Below are 22,062 nucleotides of genomic sequence, written 5' to 3' on the forward strand. Positions count from 1 at the left end.
GAGCGATACCTGCTTGCACTTAAAAAATAAATGTGCACCATCTTCATCAAGTCTATTACACACAGCATTTCGAGTCGATCTTCATCCCCCTGCGTTTCAAATTCATTTTCAGTGCCAAGCTGTTATGCCCCAGCCGCCACAGAAAGTGCAACATTTTCTTTGGGTAATTCAGCTTCCATAGTTGTTTCCAGGTATTACAAATATTAATATTTTCTTATATATATTTAGTTAAAGTTAAAAGCACTTAATTTCTCAGAAAGCGAGAACAACATTTATTTTAAGACGGAGGGAGTAACTGCATAAACATCCATCCGCAATCGGACAATTGCATTCAGTTCAGATGACCTTAAAAAATGTTCCAAGACTTTTAAAAACAATGAGCATACAGGCACTCGGCATAATACGTGAATACAGGTAAATAGGTAATGAAAGGCATTATTCCAACATTCTGCTGAATGCAGTATACAATATTACATAGCTGTGCTGTGTTCATATCTCAGATTGTGGTCTTCACTTATAAGCCCGCAAGGAGAAAAAAAAATGAAGAAACGAAGTCTCAGCTATTTACAGGCTGCACTATCCAAATCCTCCAAGAACCTTTTTAGCATAAGAAGAAAAAAAATACCGAGGCCTCATGAGGATTGTGCTGATTTGCCTGAGCTGCGCCCTCTAAATCCAACCACACTGAGCTTAGTTCCGAGCTTGTTCAGAGCATCACTCTTTGATTTTCGCCTCTCGGGTTTTGCTTTGCTCTTCGAGACCTTTGTGCTGCTCTGAGAAGGTTTCAGTGGCTTGGCTTTTCGAGGGGCTGCCGATTTTGTTGTCTTCGCCTGGCTCTTCGGTGGTGAGCGCCTACGGGTTGAAGTTGTATCCTTGGGAGTCTGGGATGACTTGCTAGATAGTGCTATTCCCCTTCTACCCTTCTGATTGACAACTTTAAGAGCATTTGAAGTCTTAACTAACCTTGAGGGCCTCCCTTTGGTGCTCACACTCTGCGGGCTGGTTGCCCTTCTGACATTGTTGGTCGTGAGAGCTTCCAAGCTCTCATTTTTCTTCATGGCCTCTTCGATCCGTGTAGCTAAAGCTACGTCCTTCTTAGCCACAATGCTTGTAACTTTCCCTGCATTAGGGATAACCATGACAATGCGTGTTAGACATAGGAATCGTGCAAATCTATAGCTGCGGCCAGTCCGAAGATCACCCCGTTACAGACTACTGTTTGTGCATCTACACAAGTGGCAAACCTCATGTCCTTTGTAAGCATAATATCACTACTTGACACAAAATCACATAACCGTTTGTTTTCGGGCGTACCCAGTGCAGAGAGCTCCCGCTCTGTGCGGGGTCTGGGGAAGGGTGTCAGTGGCAAGCCTTACCCTCGCCTGTGCAATGCGAGGAGACCGCGACTCGAACCCGGGACCTTCCGGTCACAGACGGTAAGACTCGACCGCTTGCACTAGGCCCGCCCTTCATAACCGTTTGTTTTAGGAAAACCAAATATTCAAATTCCCTTATAGTCAATCCTATCCCTTTTCTAAGGTATGCAAAGTGTAATCCTGTTCAGTTTACTATTGTATTCCTGTTACTGAAAGAACAGCAAGGTCTCTCTGCAATGAAGACACTGAGATGGACAGATGGTAGCCTAAGTTCCAATGATGGAGTCTAGTTTCTGGTTTGCAATAAGATCATGATAAAATATAAGACAATATGCACCATTGGCTAAGAATTGTTTATACCTTTGGCTCCCATGCGTGCAGTTCTCCCGGTTCTGTGAAGGTAGTCAATCTAAAAACACAAGAACCACCACGAAGACTGCATAAAAAACACATTCATGGGAGTAAATGCAAACACAAAGAACATACAGGCAGCGCAACATACCGAATTCGATGGGAAGTCAAACATGATGACATGGTCAACATCCAGGTCCAGGCCTCTAGCTGCCAGATCAGTGCATACTAATGTTGGGCAGTCCCCCTCTTCATTACGGAACTTGTTCAGGTTCTCAACTCTACATTTGATTATCGATCTCATAAATATGAAGGAATTTGTATATCATATAACACATAAGATAGAACAGAGTAAAAAAACAACAACAAACCTCTCTTCAGCTGGCACCTCTCCATGATAGTTAACAGTGGATATCTGATTTTCAGTTAGAAAATGGTCCACTGCACGACTTGAATTTAAAGTATTACAGAACACCATAACTTTGTTTCCCTTTGCCAAGCTTGGCTCAAGAACCTATATGAAACAAAGTTCTTTGTTATCTCACAATTAGATATTCTAGAAAAGGTGCACATTGCAATTCTCCATTTGGCTACCAGCTTCCGACTATGCACATTCGATATTGAAATCCACGAGACAAAATACAACTTCATTAATGGTTGAAGCAAAGAATGACTGATCCAACAACAACAACAACATAGCCTTTCAGTCCCAAGCAAGTTGGGGTAGGCTAGAGTTGAAACCCACCAAGAGCCCCAAGTCACGGTTCAGGCACTTCAATAGCTGCTTTCCAAACACTTCTATTCAAACATAAATCTCTAGGTATATCCCAAGCTTTTAAATCTCTATTTATTGCCTCCCCCATGTCAATTTCGGTCTTCCTCTACCTCTCCTCATATTATTAGCTTGGCTTAGGACTCCACAATGCACTGATGCCTCTGGAGGTCTCCTTTGGACATGGCCAAACAACATCAACCGATGTTGGATAAGTTTTTCTTCAATCGGTGCTACCTCTAGGCGATCACGTATATCATCATTCCGAACTCGGTTCATTCTTGTGTGATCGCAAATCCATCGCAACATACGCATTTCTACAACACTCAGTTGATGAACATGTCGAATCTTTGTAGGCCAATATTCTGCTCCATATAACATAGCCGGTCTAATCGTCGTCCTATAGAACTTACCTTTTAGCTTTTGTGGTACCCTCTTGTCACAGAGAATGCCAGAAGCTTGTCGCCACTTGATCCACCCTGCTTTGATTCTATGGCTAACGTCCGCATCAATATCTCCATCCCTCTATAGCATCGATCCCAGATACATAAAGGTATCCTTCTTAGGCACTACTTGACCTTCCAAACTCACATGTACCTCCTCCTGTGTAGCTCCGCCAAAGTCGCATATCATGTATTCGGTTTTAGTTCTGCTCAATCTAAAACCTTTAAGACTTAAGGGTCTACCGCCATAACTCTAGTTTCCTATTTACTCCCGCCTGGCTTTCGTTCACTATCACTACATCATCAGCGAACAGCATACACCAAGTGATATCCCCTTGTATGTTCCTGGTAACCTCATCCATTACCAAGGCAAAGAGATACGGGCTTAAGACTGACCGTTGATGAAGTCCAATTTTAATCGGGAAGTAATCTGTGTTACCATCATTTGTTCAAACACTACTACACTAGTCACAACATTGTTGTATATGTCCTTGACGAAGGTCACGTACTTTGATGGGACTTTATGTTTGTCCAAAGCGCACCACATAACACTACTTGGTATCTTGTCATAAGCCTTCTCCAAGTCAATGAAAACCATGTGGAGGTCCTTCTTCTGCTCTCTAAACTACTCCATAACTTATCTTATTAAGAAGATTGCTTCTGTGGTTGACCTTCCAGGCATGAAACCAAATTGGTTTATTGATATCTGCGTCGTTCCTCGCAGGCGCTGCTCGATGACTCTCCCATAACTTTATAGTGTGGCTCATCAACTTAATTCCCCGATAATTAGTACAGCTTTAGATATTTCCCTTGTTATTGTAGATTGGTATCAATATGCTTCTTCTCCACTCTTCAGGCATCTTGTTCGATCGAAAGATATTGTTGAACATCTTGGTTAGCCATACTATAGTTATATCCTCGAGACATCTCCACACCTTGATTGGGATACCATCAAGGCCCAACGCTTTGCCCCCTTTCATGTTTTTCAAGGCTTCTCTGACCTCCAATTCTTGAATCCTCCGCACAAAGCATCTGTTAGTGTCATTAAATGAGTCGTCGAGCTGAACGGTGGTGCTCTCGTTCTCACCATTGAATAATTTATCAAAATACTCTTGCCATTTATGTCTGATCTCATCCTCCTTTACCAAGAGTTGTTCCCTCTCATCCTTTATGCACTTGACTTGGGTTGAATTCCCTTGTCTTCCTATCGTGAGCCCTAGCCATTCTATAAATGTCCTTCTCTCCTTCCTTCGTACTCAAACGTCGGTAAAAGTCCTCATAGGCCCGCCCCTTTGCCTTACTCACCACTCGTTTTGCAGTCTTCTTTGCCACCTTGTACTTCTCTATGTTGCCTGCACACCTGTCATGATACAAGCGCTTATAACATTCCTTCTTTTCCTTAATAGCCTTTTGCACATCTTCATTCCACCACCAAGTGTCTTTCGAGTCGAACCTGCTCTCTTTGGTCACTCCAAGCACCTCTGAAGCAACCTTCTGAACGCATGTTGCCATCTTCTCCCACATGTTGCCGCTACTGAAGGTCACTAAATGGGACTATCTCTTACGAAAGAAAGTGTTAGCTATCATCAGATCAAAAGCTATGGCGAAGTCTAAGACTTCCTCTCCCTCATGGTTCCTACTACCATATCCGAAACCCCCATGAACCGCCTCGAAACCTGCACTTAATGTACCTACATGGCCATTAAGATCACCTCCTATAAAGAGCTTCTCGCTACTAGGGACAGCTCTAACCAAACGATCTAAGTCTTCCCAGAAAAGCCGCTTAGCACTCTCATCATGGCCTACTTGGGGACATACACACTAATTACGTTTAAGGCCATATCACTAATGACAAGTTTAACTAAGATGATCCTATCCCCTTGCCTTCTAACCTCCACCACACCATCCTATAAAGAATGACTGATCCGTTCCAAAAAAAGAAAAAGAATGACTGATCCAACCACCCCAATCACCCAAACTAGCCAGAGACCAATTGTAACAACCCAAAAATCCACACACAAAAAATCACAACTACAAAATTTTTGTTTTTAACTCCCATGTGATGATGAGTGTCATGTATAGAAACCCAACCTAAGAGATGCATTAGGTCTAACCGCAACCCAAGTCAACACTTAAGCATGACATGTCATTAGTTAATTGTGTTTATTTAAATTCTAACAAATGAAGTATTGCATACATTGTTAAATTCAAAATGTGATTTAGATTTCCATTTGAGTTATGATATGCTTAACAACTCCAATAAAATAATAAACCATAAAATAATTAATTAATTAATACTCAAACCAAAGAATAAAGAGAAGAACCAATTCTATTTTTGTATAACAAAACCACACCTATTTTTGTTATACAAAATAGCTAAATAAATTCCTAATAATTATATAATAATGTTGTAGGCCCCATATCTAAAAACTCCAATGAATTTGGTGCACCAATTTTTAATTCAAATTCCAAAACCAAATTTGAATTCAAACAAAGGAGAAAAGAAAAACAGAAAAAGAAGAAATGGGAGGAAGCCTCGCTGTGGCCTAGGCCTGCTCGGCTTCACGGCCCAGCCAGCAACCGGCCAGCCCCGCCAGCGCGCAGCAGCAGGCCGGCCCACGAGCTCGCGCAGGCCCAGCAGCCAGCCCGCATGCCGCTCACGCCCACGCGCCTCCCCGCCTTCGCTTGCAGCCGCTGCCACACGGACCCCGCCTGTCAGCCCTCCTGTTCATCTTCTCCACGCCACGCCCCGACCGCTCACGCCGATTCCCCTCTCCGACCGAGCCCCGACAGCACTGGCAGGGGCGGGCCAAGGGGTCACGCCCGGGGCATGGCCCTGTCCCCTTGGCGCCGCGCCCACGCAACCACTCGCGGCCATTGGATGCAGCACGCGCCTCCGATCGCCCTTGATTCCCCAACCGCCGATCACCAGGCTCGCCGTTCCCCCGCTCGGCTATAAGAGCCCCGGCCCCGGTTGCCCTAGCGCATTCCCGTGCCCGCCGCCACCTTGGTGGCCATCCACTGCGCACCCGAACCAAGAGGGAAGAGGGAGAAGGGGAAGACGAGGGGGGAAAGCGCCGAAGCCGCTGCGGGGGAGGAGGTCGTCGGAGCCAAGACGACGTCGTCGTCTTCATCACTGACGCGGGCAATGCTGCACTGCACGGCTTCCGGAGCTACACGGCCGCAACTCGTCACTGCACCGCCATCCCCTCTTCCACAACACCTACGGTGAGCCCCCGGTTCTTCCCCTGCTCACCGCCGGGCCTTGCTACCCCGACCATGGCGCTCCATACCGTGAGCACGTAGGCCAAGGCCATCTCCGGTCTCGAGGCACACAAGCACAGCACACCCACGCGCACACCGCGACCACCTCCGAGCCCTTGGACGCTGTAGACCCCTCCTAGCCCCAAGGACGCCAAAGCAGAGCCTGCGCACACCGCGCTCACGACGACGCCGCCGTCATGGCGCAGCCACCACCGGCGCACCCGACCACCTCGCTAGACTAGAACGTAGCCGTAGAGCATCACCGTGATGACCGGAAGATAGCCGTGTAGACCAGGTCAACGATAGTCAGCCGCAGCCCCTTGGCCAGAGCACTAGACCACCGGCCAGAGCACCAGACCACCGGCCAAGGCACCGCCACCACCGGCCAGAGCACCAGACCACGCTGTGACCACTCCACCGGAGCCCCGTAGTGCACCCGTGCGCCTCGCCGTCGTCACCATGTCGCCGTGGCCGCCGGGGAGCCCCTACCGGCCACCTGGAAACCCAAAGCCTCGCCCTGAGCCCTGGACGCCTTCACCGTGCACCCACGGATCCGCAGAAGTCCTTATCTGCCCAGCCGAGCCACCGGAGAGCCTGCATGCGCGACCCCACCACCGGCGAGCACTGCCGAGCCGCCAGCCGCCGTGGCCAACGTCCTGGAAGGCCCCGGCCACCACTTAGACCCCAGCATCATGATCGTCGTGGACTGGGGAAGCCTTTCCCCTCCCCAATTGGACACCAGCGCCGCCACGAAGGCTCACCAGCGAGCACGCCGCCGGTGGGAGCACAGCCGCGGGAGAAACAGGGGAGACTCCCCTCGTCGGCCGTCCGCGTCGGCACCTGGTGCACATGGACCGCGCCTGAGAGAAGAAGGGTGGACTCAGTCCACCGTAGACCTGTCTGCGGTCCATGGACCAGCGCCTCTAGGTCCACCGTGAGCCACGCACACGCCCACAGCCAGGAAACGAAGCCCAGTAAGAGCCCAACTGCACCACGTGGCAGCGCCACAGCACGCCACGTGTCCGGGTCAGCCCGGCCCAGACCGGCCCAAATCCAGCCCTGTCCAGGCCCAGTTTGAACCCGGCTCGTATTGACCGTTGACCTGACCCACATGTCAGTGGTACAGACACTCTGGACCCACACGTCAGATGCTGACGTCATGATGACGTCACGCGGGACCCACACGTCAGAAGCCAACGCAGCCGGTGTGACGTCATGCTGACGTCACGGTGACATCAGTTGCTGACGTCAGCAGCCCTGGCCCCACACGTCAGTGACCCTGACCATTGACCGTTGACTCGCCGTTAACTGACGTTGACTTTGACCGGACCCACATGTCAGTGACCCAAGAGTCCCTAGACCCACCTGTCAGAACTGATGTCGTCGCTGACGTCATGCTGACGTCAGTTGGACCCCACCTATCAGCTCGGAACCGGGACAATGACGTCATGCTGACATCAGCATGCCACATGGACCTGTCACTGCGTGACACGTGTCAGCCCAGGATTAATTCAGCCTTTTCCATTTTTAGAAATGAATTAAACTTCGGAAATTCATAACTAATTCATACGACCTCAGAAAAATACGAAACCAGGACCAAAATTCATCTAAAATCGAGCTCTACGCAATGAGCCCATGTTTGAGTGCATTTGGCTCTTTTGAATTTCCATTGCATCTTTGTGCTATTCTATAGACGTCGCTAACACGACCGAAATGCGATCGTTTGCAGACTCGGAGGAGAACCGAACGGACAAGGATCGTGAGTACCGTGAGGAGTACAGAGACGACTACACTGAAGGTGCCACATCCCACCCAACCTCGTAGCACCTATTACGCATGGTTAATATAAAACTGCTATTGCTTTACCTTATTGTTATGATCACATTATGATAGGACTTGCATAGTAGTATGCTTCCTTGATGGCCTTTACCTTGACGCAACCTTGCCCCTACTCACCCAGCTGTTAGGCTAGTCACACGCTTACTACTATACTTCATTGCTTATTACTTCTACTACGCTTGCACTACATTGATGCGTGGTGGAAACTGGTGTTATCTAGACTATGGGGAGAGTGCTGCGTGTGTGACTTGGGTGCGTGGAGGGTGAGGGTTGTGTCGACCAAGTTGGAGTATACAACGGGCCTGGGGCAAGTCATGCCGTGGGGTGCTACCTGGGCACCCCTGGAATGGATACTTGTGGTGGGTAAATGGTCTATGAGGTGGTCCTGGGTGTGAACCTATGATGGGAGGAGCCCGGGATGGAGGTGCTATGGTGGCACGGTAAATGGAAACCCTGATGGAGACATTCTGGCTTGGTCATCCCTAAGGACTTACTAGTACTCAGATTCACCGGGAAGCCTTACGTACCACTCGCCCTATATGGTGCGGGACGGCCGGACTACTGGGTAGGATATTGCCACTACTGCTAGGTTGATAGCGGACAGTGTAAGGAGGTACGGGGCGCGGAGGATTCCCCCACACCCTTCCGAGACTTCATGGAGACCTTGTGGACCGGGCTCATGACTCACAGTTTTAGCCACCCCAGACTGGACTTGGGGTGTACCAGGGCTGAATGGTAGAGTGGCATTATCCTAGGCTAGCAAGCGGCCGGAATCAGCCCAGTTGACGACGGTCAGCAAGGAAGGCGGATCTTGTGGTTATGTAAAACCTCTGCAGAGTGTATGGTTGATCGATCGATACATGTGCCGACTTGTCGGCTATGGACCTTTCCTGGGTTTCGCTTAAACTAGATAGTGAGATGAGTCCTTCTCTTCTTCCCCCTAGGAGTGAGTGTTCGGTCGTAGCCAGGGGCTACGGGCCTTGAGACAGTGCCGAGAGGGAGTTGGCCTATCGACTGAGCGATGGTATGGTGATGGCGTGGAGATGGTGGTATATCGATCCCAGGATCGAAACCTGGCTCTGGAATGGGAATGAGGTGGAATGTGTGTGGAAATGGTGTCAAAACTTGACTATACTTTTATATACTTGATATGCTCTATACATAGGAAACCCCAGCCTTATAGGTTCTTTTTGATTATATCCAACTTGCATCCAATTTTCACAAAGCAATGCTCATAGGGTTGGGAGTGGCCAGTATAAATCGTACTGATAAATTTTGGCACACGGGTTCTGCTGAGGAGTATAGCTCCGAGGAGTTTGACGGTTGAGGAGTTCGTTCCTACGCTCGAGTTTGGTGATCTTATCTTCAAGCTGTTCTGAATGAATGCTACTTTTGATTCCGCCAATGCGGCGATGTAATAATTTATGTAATTCCGCACTATTTGTACTCTGATTATATCGTTGTATGGATGTGATATTCGACTGGAATTTGAGTAATATGATCTACAAACGGTCTTATTACACTTCGACGCTGTGGATTTCCCTTCGCGGAAATTGGGGTCGTTTCACCAATGACATTTTGAAAAAAAAAAGATCACTCCATTAATTGAATTCCAGATACAATAATGTGGTTATATTGGCCCTGTTTGGTTCCAGGTGGTTTTGGCCCCCTTTTAGTCACTAAATTGCCAAACAGGGTGACTAAAATGTGACTAAACTGGTTTAGTCCTCTAGTCCCCAAGGGGGTGACTAAAGGGGACTAAACCAGCCAAAAGATACCCCCCCTGTCCCTCATTAATGCACAGAAGGAGAGAGAGAGAGAGAGTGAGAAGAAGGGCATTTTGGTCTTTGTATAGTAGCTTTAATGACCTTCAGTCCCTGGATCCAAACAGGTAGGAACTAAAGTTTAATCCCTGGACTAAACTTCCAGGGACTAAATGGAACCAAACAGGCCCTTCATTCATACTTCACATTTTCACAACAATTGTCAATTGGAAATTTGGAATCATCAATCCACCCATCTAACATAGCTACCACTCTCTGTCCCAAATTATAGGTCGTTTTAGGTTTTCTAGGTACATAGCTTTTGCTATGCACCTAGATATACGATATGTCTAGATACATAGTAAAAATTGTGTCTCTAGAAAAGCCAAAACAACCTATAAATTGGAACGGAGGGAGTACATTACTGTACTGACAAAAAAGTATAGCAATAAGTGTAGAATGCATATATAAAACCAGTTTTGAGGTTTTTTATACAACTGTCAAGTTCTAAGTGTATGGAACGACAGATATATGTGCACAAGGAGGGAAGGAGAAATAAGAGTTTCCACAACCTGCAGAAGAGCCTCAAGTTTGTTTTCTGCTCCAGAAAGTTTGATAAAGTCATGCCGTGCTGTTGAAACTCTCTTTTGAAATGATGATGTCCGCAAATGGACAATACCTTCAAATTCCTCATCAATCAACTTTTGCACAGCCTGCAGTAAAAGAGTAGGAAGAAAGGGGTCAAAAAACACGAAAACAAATAATAAAACAAGATATATATATCTGAAGTATCAGTACTGCAAACTGAAGAGATCAAAAGATTTATCAAAAGACTGGAGATTTCTTTGTACTTGAATGCTAATTGATGCAACAAGCAAGACACTTTAAAGGTGAAACCATACATAACAGTCTAATGAGATTAGCAATGTGTCCTAACCAAGTATGTATATATGAATCGAAATCAGAGGATCAGATAGATTTCAAGGGAAGGATGTTTGATGATCATAAAACCTTTGTCATAGTGGCAGTGACTAATACTGTTTGGAAACCTTGATCACCAGGCTTTGCCGCACGATTCTTCAACGGAGCGAGGAACTTCCGTATGTCTGGTCCAAAGCCTTGATCAAACATTGTATCCGCCTCATCCAGAACCTGCAAATGCGGAACAAGAAAATCAAAACTAGACAATTATGAGAACAGTGAATATGTTACAAACTGGTAAAAATAAGCACAAACTTAATAACATACCAGATACTTAATATCACCATAAACCATGTTACCATCCTTGATATGATCAAGAATCCTTCCAGGAGTACCAACAACCATGTCAACAGGCATGTTCAAAGAATCTTCCTGGGGTCTTAGACGGGTGCCTCCACTAACCATCGTTGACCGAAAACGTGCATGATGGCTGATAGACTTTGAAACTCGATAAACCTGTAATTTGGTCAATTTGCATGAGTTAATGCTACTATAACTGAGTTACCCAGCTAACATCATTGTTCCAAAATAATTTGAAATCATGGCCGACCTGCTCTGTTAGCTCCCTTGTGGGGCAGAGAACTACTGCTCTTGGCCGCCTTGGTTTCATTGACATCCCCAGCATTGCTTCATCACGCCTAAGTAGCTATAAAATAAAAGGAGTGCCATAGTTAGTTTGGATACCAATCCATTTTGTTATGTGTATCCTGATTAACAGGCATAACCAAGAGAAAATCTGCTTGGTTTAACTCCAATCAGGTTGCATCCATGGCGTAATCAATCCTGTTATTGGAAACCTCTTTGTATAGATTACAAAAGCAGAAACTGGATTAAACAAGATAACTCACATGTGTTATACACTTTTTTCCCCCTACAATAGCCTAGATGGAAACAAATGTACTACGATGACAAGTAACGTAACCGAATTGGATCTTTCTTCCACGGTTTTTTTGCAATGTATACTCTGCATATATGCCAGATGCCACCATACTGAGAAAGAAGGAAAACCTGAACAAGAGGGAGCAAGTAGGCGAGCGTCTTCCCGGAGCCAGTGTGAGAGCCGAGCACGACGCTGGTACCGGCCAGCACCGCCGGGACGCCAACGCACTGGATCTCCGTGGGCTTGGAGATGCCCATCTCCCCGAGCGCGGCCATCACCTCCTCCCCGAGGCCGAGCTCCTCGAAGCTCTCCGCGGCCTCGACCCTCTTCCTCTTCCCCTGCTGCGAGCTCCGCTCCGCGCCCCTCGAGGCGGGCCTCGGGGCGCCGGGGGAGGAGGCGTCCTTGAGGTGGCGGAGGCGGAGGCGCTCGAGGAGGAGTTCGTGCCGCGGAGGGGGAGCGGGAGTGGAGGTCGGGCCGAGGGTGGGGGCGGCGGTGGAGAGGGCGGCCCGGAGGAGGCGGAGCCGGAAAGGGGACGGGCGGGAGAGGAGGAGGCAGCGACCGGCCGCGGCGGCGCCGGCCATCGCCATGGGTGGCCGGTGAGGGTTTAGTTATAGGGTCCGGGGGTTTCTGAGGAGTGGAAGGGGACGGGGAGGACGCGGCGCGGATAAGAGAGCACACAACGTCGCACGAGAAGGGCAGGTGCTGCTGGTACGCGATCCCGGGGGCGCGCCGAAACGACCACACGGACAACACATAGACACGGTGCTCGTCACACCACGGCTCCCACACCGACAAGTATGGCATAGCTAATAGTATTTTTTTTAAGTCTCAGCAAAGCGAACATGTTACGTTTTTCTGCTATTTTCGTAGAAAAAAAATGGATACGGGACTCCCGTACATGGCACCGTGCAGCTACCTACTCAGATGACGACGTGTGGCAGGCTCGATAAAATTGGCTTGGGAGGCTCGCAACTGAAGATCCACGTATTGCGTGTTCACTAGGCAGCCACACGGTTCCGTGTATGGGAGTCCCGTACCCAATTTTTTTTTTCTTTCAAAGACGGTGACGACAAAATCGACGCTGAAGTGCTGGAGTGCTGAAGTGACGTGCCACGTCAGTGAAAATGGCAAAGATTACTCCGTATAGCCTTGTGAGATGATGGTTTCTTGTCCTGAGTGGTTGATGGTTTCTTTCTCTCATAAACGTTCCTGTGATGGGAACCGTCGCATCTTCAGATTGTTGATGCCGTCGAGGTGGCAGTGAGATAGGACATCGAGGGCCAGAGCATCTTAACCATTCTTGCTCTTGTGCTCGGCGTATGATCTTGTGGCCAATTGGGCACTTGCCGTTCCCGTGAGCCACGGTAGCATCCTCCGCCATTTTGCCATCGTCGTTGCTGTTCTCGCTTGTTCCTCATTCTTCGATCAATGTGAAGAACACCAGCGTCTGATCTGCTGGCCCATTAACCGTCGAACAGAGCAACACAATCATTTGCATCACTCGCCCATTAAGCAACACAATCATTTGCATCACTCGCTCCGTCTCCACCACCAAACGATTGTTCATATTTCAATGAACAATGTACATACATACAAGCCCTACGTGGCATGTTAGAGACTGAACAAAAAGACATCTTCTACTAACTATACAGGAAATGCCATTAGCAGTTACTAATGACAGAAATAACACCTAATTGATCATCATTAATAATAATTATCAACAAGTTCAACTATAATCTTCCGTTTATTATGATTATTCGGACTTGCTAGCGCCCGAACGTCCGTCCGAGGCGCTAGCGTCCGGAAGCTACCGCGCAGTAAGAGAGCCACGCGCCGCCTGTTTTCGTGCGGCCCACCACGTGGACCCCCTGCTGCTTCCCGCCCCTACCATTGCGCTCGCTCTGTTTCGCCCGATGATTGTCACGCCCGCATGCGGGGAACCCGCGTGGGTCCCAGTCATCTGCCCCGCCTACGGAGGCGTCTGCCGGTCCTAGGGCCCCACACGATGACCCACGACGGCGCCCCAACAGCAGCGATAGGCGTCTGCAGCGGTCGGTCCTATTGCAACATGTGCAATATCTCGATCTACTTTTGCAACATCTAGATAAAAACACTTGCAACATACGTCTAAAACAGCTAAAACACTTGTAACATACGTCTAAAACACCTTAAAACACTTGAAATCCATTGTAAAAACATATGCAACATCCCGATCTATTTTTGCAACATCCAAATGAAACACTTGAAACATACGCTTGCAACATTCATGTTATGCAACATTTAGATATACTTCTGCAACATCCAGATAAAGCACTTGAAATATACGTTTGAAACACCTTAAACATAGACTTGCAATATGAAACATACGATTACAACATGTGTATATAGCCAGTGCAACATACGCAACATCTAAATGAAAACACTTGAAACACAACATCGCGCGCAGCCACAGCCTACCTTATAGGGAACTGCAGTAACCAGTAAGCGGCGCTTGAGTGTAGTGGAGAGCGAGGATGTGGCAGGCGGTCGGCTCAGCGTGGTGGAGAGAGGAAGGATGGTGCCAAGTAGGAGCCCAGGCGCGCAGCGGTCGTCGTGGACCACGCCGGAATCCGCGGCAGCATGGGCTCGATGGCGAGTGGTGGCGCCCCCAGCAAGCGGCCCCCACGTTGGAGGCAACGGCAGCGGTCAGGCGGGTGTAGCCTCCTACGGCGAGGTGCCCCCCGCTACTGGAGAAGGTCACGGTGGGCTGGTGCCATGCCCACAGCGAAGCACCCTTGCACTAGAGAACGTCGCGACGAGCGGCCCCGCACTGGAGAAGGCGAGCAGCGGGTGACACGGTGGAATCTACCGCAACGGTCGATGGCATGGTGCGGCAGTGAAGAATGCCGCAACGGGCGAGCGAAGGGGATTGAGGAAGCGGTGTTCAGTGGTTGTTTCTTAATAGAGAAGCGTGGGCTTGTTGGGCCGATCCCCTGGGAAGGCGTGGTCCGGATGGCCGAACACCCTAAAGGAGCATTTCTGTTATTACTACTTTTATTTTAGGGAAGGGAACAAAATTTGACCCCATTAATTAGGCACTAGCAAACATGCCCTTGCATCGCAACGGGAGAAAAATTATCTAATGTTTTTTTAGAAACGACAACGAGAATATAATAATACATATATATATTTATGTTTTACCATATATGTAAAATTTAAAATCTATAGTTTATTTTATAATGGTCATGGCATCCACAACATAAATTAGTGTTGTCAATAATATGACAATATCCTATTAAGTTTCTAGCGAATTAAAATACAACATTGGTGAATTTTTTTCTCCCATTGAAAAGCACATAAATATTTAGATGTAAATATATCACAAATTTATTTTTTATACTATTCATGTGTTGCTACAGTTAAATATCAAGTTCCATGACTTTCTTTGAGGATCAAAAATATATGTAGTTCTAGTATCTAATTAATGTTGGTGATGAGTTAGTTTCTGACATATAAGAATTTATCTATCGGATGATGATTATGACGGAAGATCTTTCTCGTTGTTTCATGTGTCAGCCCTTATAGAGGATTGCAGATATATATTTATTTACATTGGAATAGACAACAAACTGGTCAAGATTTCAATTTTAATTATACAATTTTAGTTAGTTGGACTATAGGCTGATCTAAGTTTTAATAAAAAATATTTTATAATCAAAACTACATAAATATTTTATTTCATTGGAAAGTCAATGGTTCAAGTGGGTAGGGTTTTTTTTGTATGTGTGTTCATAGGAGTGAATGTGCGTGCGTTGTGAGCGTTTGCGTTGTACTATGTAATCATAAAAAAATAGTTCAAAAATATTATATTTACTATTTCTTTTGTTTATATGAGAAAAAATCACGGGAGCAAAAAAGTCACAGGAGCAAAGAACGTGCACAATTAAAAAGCATGAGAGAAACTGATATGAACTAGGCAACCAGAATAAAATCGAATCGATACGAAAATTGAAGCAAGCATAACAAGGATCGGGTGGAAACGATCTATACAAAGAAACCAAGACCTAGATGGAAACCGGAGTGAGGCATAAATTAGACAAAACGATCTGGACACGAAAATCATAATCGGACTGTCGGTGTTTTCAGATCACCGACGAGTAAATTTGTATTTACGCGTCTAGCTCGGATGGTGTGCTTGGATGACACAAGGGTTTATACTGGTTCAGGCAGAACGTCCTACGTCCAGTTCACTGCTGCTCGTGTTACTGGCACTTAGTTTACAGTAGGGGTTATAAACAGGTGAATAGGAAAAAGATCCCAAGTCTCTGGTCGAAGAAGTGAACGGGTGCTGAGAGCTCGATTGCCGCTCAACCCTATGCTCGTGTCGTGCTCTTGTGTTTTTATTTCGTGGTCTGACCCCCCTCCCATGGGGCGCCCTGCTTTCCCTTTTATAAGTAAAGGAAAAGCGCGGGTTATAGTGGAGAAAAAAAGGAGAAGAACGAGAAAAAGAAGAGAGAGAAGACAGAGAAGAAGACTTTCAGGGTCGTCGGGTCCTTCTTCTCCTTCATGCGGAGCCCGCCGATCCTGTAGATGTCAATAGGGATGGCTCCACATCATGGCCCTATTCGTCACTGGTGCCATGTGCATGCGTCATCTATCGGTCATGGCATTCCACTCCGTCCCAGCGGATGTCATGGTGAACTGATGCGCCTGTCAGCATCCGTACGAGGGTTAGGCAGAACAGTATCGGCACACCCGACACTGTTCTTTATGTGAATCGCCAGGTATGGCCCGTCATGGCTACGAGTTACATCGAGACATGTCAGCCTCTTTTCTGGTGTCAGAGTTTTGACCTAGGCCCATACACTTAGACCTGGAGTGATTGGTGGCGGTATGGGTCCCCATCAGATGAGACAGAACCCGCGTCCTTGGGGTCAGGCTAGACGGAGCATGAACCCAAGGGGTTAGGCGAGTCAGAGCCCGCAGCCTTAGGGTCGGGTGAGACGGAGCCTGCGGCCTTGGGGTCGCTCGAGACCTTTTAATACATCTCAAGCCATTCAGGGGAGTCAGCGTGGGTGCTAACCTCCTTGTTTTGGGTATCCCTAATAATGATACCCAACAGTAGCCCCCAAGCCTACGGAGGAGTAGAATACTTCTTTGGAGGCTTTTTCGGATGGGAGGACTCTGAGGGCCTTGGCCTTCTTTTTGTAGCTTGCGGCGTGTCCTGATAGGACGGCGATTCCCTTTTATCGTGATTGGTCTTCTTGGGGCATGTAATCGTAGTGTTCGGGAGGACGGAAAGGTTGTTCTTGATTCCGGTCCCTTAGGATCCGATTGGTCCACCATCATACTACGACTGCGCATTTGGTCTCCTTATGAGTCCAACTTCCCTTGAGCCCCCACGCGTGGCAGGGGTCCGGTCGAGGGTCGGCTCATCTTTGTGATCATCGTCCCTCAAATGTTTTTTTTGATAAAATAGAGGGGCTGAGCCATGCCATGTTATTCCTCGATGGACGGAAACATGGTGCTCGGTGAGCTATTAATGGGCTAGTCCGAGTGGGGCCCTGGCTTCCCATTCATAGGGGTCTAGCATGGGTCAGCTGGTGACCGACTCCATACTCTTGGTGGCCAGTCCATATAGTTCTTGGGTCCATTCGGCCGATCCCAAGGGCTCATTGCCTTTCTTTGAAGAAAAACCATGGACTGGGAACCGACCAAGACTCTAACATGGGCCGGGATGCCCGCGGCACTCGTGCGCCTAGGTACTGGCCGCTAGTGGGCCCATCCCTTACCATCTCTCAATCTAAGGGTGCCCTAGAGCTACTGTGCACCCATCGGTGGGCCAGCCTTCGAACTCCTAGTCCTAAATGGGCCGTAGGAGCATTTTAGTTCTGTATCCCTCCTTACCTATGATGGTTCTTGGCCTATTAAATGGGTGAACCATCATCCGATGTATCCTTCGAGGGAGGTGATGTGACATGGCACAGCGGGCGCATGAATCTAGGCGGACGGTTCGCCTTCTCGCCTAGCTCCACCCTATAAATAGCAGCCTCCCCCTTTGCATTCCTACACACCAAAACTATAGCCTTACCTTCTCCATTTCTTCGCCGCCACTGTTTAGATCTACCATGCTTGCTAATCCACTGCTGAAGCCCTAGATCTCTGCTTCTCCATCGTTGCCTTCACTTCTCCGTGACCACCTCCATCCTCCATGGATTCATGGTTCTGCTTCGATGTTACCCATGCGTGCATGGAGGGCCTCGTCAAGCGTGGTCTTCTCTGTGGGAGGACTGATGCGACGGAGTGGCTTGAGCCTAGCTGTGAGGATGCGCTGACACCGCCCGATGGCTATGTCATCTCCTTCATGCTCATCCACAAGCATGGACTCGTGGTTCCTCCCCACCTGTTCTTCCGAGGTCTACTGTACCACTACCAGATCAAGCTACAGCACTTGAACCCCAATGGGATCCAGCACATCATGGCCTTTATCATGATGTGCGAGGGGTACTTGGGGATCGAGCCCTACTTCAAACTGTGGAGGTATTTCTTCTCCATCTCCTTGATCAAGGAGAGAGGCCGGGAGACCCCAGTGTCAATGAGATGCATGGGCAACCACCTCCAAGGGCAATGGGCGGCCAAGTACATGCCCTGCTAGCTCTCCAGATCTAACAAGGGGTGGCACTCGCATTGGTTCTATCTAAAGAATGACCTACCGCTCCCTTACCGATCTTCTCCGGGCGTCTAATCGAAGAGGTACCGCCATCATGGCTGTGGGGGCCACCCATCAAGGAGAAGAAGAGGATGCGTGACCTCCTCAAGGCCATTATGTTCTTAAAGACCCATGGCCTCTGCAGGGCTGGTGTCATCAGGGGATATCACGCGAGGAGGGTGGCACCCCTGATGGAGCGTGTTCTCCCGTTGTACGGGATGATGCCCGAAGCGTAGCTCATCGGGACAATGCTCGCCCAGGGGCTGCTCCATGACAACGAGGTCACACAGCATGTCAAGGAGGCCACCGGGGAGGCCGTCGTCTTATTCCTGATCCCGGGGCATCCCGTGATGTGGCCGGACATGGGCTTTATTGAGCTACCTATGGGGTTAGCCTTCTGAGACTCTATCATGCTGCTGCTAGAGCATGTGGCTGTGAGGGCAGCGAACCATGCCATGGATGATCAATAAAAGAAGAAGAAGAAGGACAACAAGGAGAAGAAACGGTGGTCGAAGCAGCGAGTGAAGCTACAGTGAGGGAAGCAACATCAAGGCTCATCGGAAGAGGAGGAGGAAGAAGAAGAGGAGGATGATAGCTGCATGTCGCCCATCCCGTGAGATGATATGGCTGCTGGGGATAAGGACCCACCTTCACCGTAGGTGCCCCCAGAGCCGATGGAATCAAACCACCCCATCTCGTCCGGACCTTCGGTGGTGGCCTCGTAACCGGTAGAGTTAGGCCACCCTGCCTCATTCGGGCCTTCGACGGTGGCCCCGATGCCAGCAGAAATAGGTTGCACTACCCCGTCTGAGCCCTCAGTGGCACCTCCAAAGTTGATGGGAGGCGACCGTTCTAATTCATCCGAGCCCTCCGAGCTGAGGGAGGGCTCGAAACAGCAACGTGCCAACGAGGAGCGGCCAAGATCGGGCAAGCCAGCCCCAAAACGTCCTCATATGATGGTGTTAAGGTGAGTCAATAGTTTTTTGTCCTTTTGTCCTAATGAATTTTTGCCATGAACTAACCGCCATGTCCCTTGCAGCGTTGAGGACGTGGACTCTCTTGCGGCTCACTCCAAAAAGATCCTCCTCCAGCAAACGTGCTAGGAGCCAGCTGGTGCCGCGCTGGTGGAGGACGTGAGTGACATCGAGGCAGCCACAACGTCGACTAGGGAGACATAGCCGATGGCTATGTCCATGGGAGAGTTGGTAGAGGTGGGCGCGTTCAGGGCACCCATGGCAGGTGTGGTGCAGCCGGTCATGTTGTCGACGTCGTAGGCAGAGGTGGCACGGCCGGAGCCATCGTCCATGCAGGTGGTCGTGTCCGTGGCGGGGTAGATGGAAGGGGGTGCTCCCAAGGCATCCTTTGTGGATGTGGTGACAGGGCAAGCTTCTGTGTCCATGTCACCCACCCCCTCTATCGCTAGAGGAGCCGCTCTAGAGGAGCTACCGCCTCTAGAGAGGACGACGCCACATGAGATCAGCATGGGACGTCTCGGTCTCTGGTCTGGGTGGCTGCCCTCGATGAATCGGTAGAGGAGAGGAAATGGGAGAGTGTCCACATGGAGGTTGGGGACGCGGTTTGTGCCCTGACCACCATGTTGAGCTCAATGTGCGACATTGTCGCCCCAGTTGGCTAGGTATGATATGACCATGCTTCTGACCGTTATGTTCTCTTTCCGCACCTCTAAGTCTTGTCTTCTTCGTAGATACTTATAGCTCATAGTCGGGAGAAATCCTAGTTCCTTGCTGAGGAGATGTGGCAGAGTGAGGGGTTGGCCGCATAGCTCGCTGCCGCCCATCAGGAGGTGGTTGAGCTTGCTCCTACCGCCCGAGAGGTGGCTGACCTCCGAGTTAGGTAGAAGGATGCTCGCGATGATGCCCATGAGGCTAAGGAGAAGCTCATGGCCCTGATCAAGAGGGCACATGTAGACACCGTGGAGGCCGAGTGGCTATGGAAGGAGTGGGGCGATTTGCTCTAGGTCATAGAGGAGCTCCACACGAGGACTGAGCTAGCTGGCCAGGAGCGCGTCGACGCTCAGCAGCAGATCGACCACCTCAAGGGTGAGCTTTAGAGGGAGAGGTACCTAAAGGTTGCTACTGAGGGCGTGTCCACTAGGCTTGCCATGGATGTCGATCAGCGCTAAGAAGAGGTTCGGTGCCTAGAGGCCAAGGTGACCCAGCAGCACGATGAGGTGCACATGCTTTGAGCGAACATGGACAGTAAGTCTCTGGTTTTCCTTGTTGTCTTTCTCCCTGGAATCCAAGGTAAGCCTTTTGACATGGTTGGTACGTGACTTGGGCAGGTCTCGATGATAAGCTTGGGGTGGAGGTGGTGAAGAGCCGTGGCCTGGAGAAGGAACTCAGCGAGGTGAAGGACACCTTCTAGAAGGAGAGCGACGAACATGACAACCTACGCGTCGCTGTCCAGCTGGTCTGTGACGAGCTCTAGTTGGCCCTAGAGCAGGAGACAAGCTCGCTCATGGTTCATGCCACCCGGATCATGGACCGAGCACATGATATGGCAAGGGGCGCGCTTCGCTTTGGCGTTTATCAATCGTTCACGATCACCTGTTCTCATTATGAGAACATCGATCTGGTGATGATGAGCCAAGGCTTCGCGCCCGTCTATACCGACATCGAGCAGGACGACATCAATAAGGAGGTGGCCCCTAGCGCATGACCTTTCTGCCAAGATAGAGGATGAAATCATCCCCCCAAGGGGTTAGTTAAGTCAGATAGGTCAGGTGGCCTATTTGTAATAAGCGAACAAGTTCCAACCCTCCTATTTCGTTTAAACAAGCTTGTTCTTTTGTTTTGGTTGAACAAATTTATTCTTTCTCCCTTTTATGTGTAAAAAGGGTTAATGCGTTCTGACCCTTCCTGTTGTTAAGACCTTAGAGCTCAAGGTGTGAGCGAGAAAATCTAGTCATGCTAGTAAGCAAGTAGCCGCTGGGACGTAGGTTTCTTGCAGTCCGACCAGTTTTATTTGGCGTTCGTTTCCATAAACCTTGCCTCTAGGTTTTTAATGTGAGAAAGGGTTGGGCACGGTGACTATTTTAGAAAGGGTATATATATACCCTTATTAGCCTCTGAGTGAGACCTGACCCCTTGCCGTTGTTAGGGTCGGTTTCACTAAAGATCGAGGAGATGGTAGCGAAACTGGTAGGAGAAAGCATTTTTTGTTTTAGAAACATTATTCTTAGTTTTCGTACGTACCCCGTCCCTAGGATCTAAGCCATCGTTCTACGACCACACATTCAGTCTCCTTGTGAGTCCAACTTCCCTTGAGCCCCCGTGTATTGCAGGGGTCCGGTCGAGGGGTCAGCTTATCTTTGTGATCATCACCCCATCCATGGGTTTCGTAACTGGAGGGGTTGATCTAACATCACTTGCCTCGATGGCTCGAGTGTCGTGCTCAGTGAGCTCGCTAATGGGCATGTTCGAGTGGAATCTGGGTCCATCGTTCATAACGGGGTCGGCATAGTCCTCATGTGGCATTCCACTTCTCCTTAACCAGCCTCCCGATAGATGCCTAAGTCATACCAGAGACTGACTCAGGTGGCCTGCTGGCCTCTCCTCGATGGAGATTCTATGGTCATGGCTCGAGGTTAGGATCGAATGAGAAGGTTGAGATGACCCTGTCCGCTTCTGAGTGGGTTAGGCAAAGGCTACTAGGGCTCATCTGCATTTTCTCCCTTGGCTCTGT

At 48.9% G+C, this 22,062-nt stretch overlaps 1 protein-coding gene across 1 annotated transcript; it reads right to left on the reverse strand.

The window, feature by feature from the left end:
• Positions 1–417: 417 nt before the first annotated feature.
• LOC136457552 (DEAD-box ATP-dependent RNA helicase 39-like) lies at positions 418–12,349 on the reverse strand. Its single transcript, XM_066457584.1, has 9 exons — positions 11,798–12,349; positions 11,340–11,435; positions 11,057–11,245; positions 10,820–10,960; positions 10,381–10,521; positions 2,099–2,241; positions 1,879–2,008; positions 1,737–1,785; positions 418–1,120 (listed from the first exon to the last, which is right to left on the reverse strand). Exons 1-9 carry the CDS (start codon positions 12,254–12,256, stop codon positions 633–635), a joined length of 1,836 nt encoding a protein of 611 aa, XP_066313681.1. The 5' UTR covers positions 12,257–12,349; the 3' UTR covers positions 418–632.
• Positions 12,350–22,062: the final 9,713 nt, after the last annotated feature.

This window comes from Miscanthus floridulus, chromosome 6, assembly GCF_019320115.1.
Source record: "Miscanthus floridulus cultivar M001 chromosome 6, ASM1932011v1, whole genome shotgun sequence".
NCBI lineage: Eukaryota > Viridiplantae > Streptophyta > Magnoliopsida > Poales > Poaceae > Miscanthus > Miscanthus floridulus.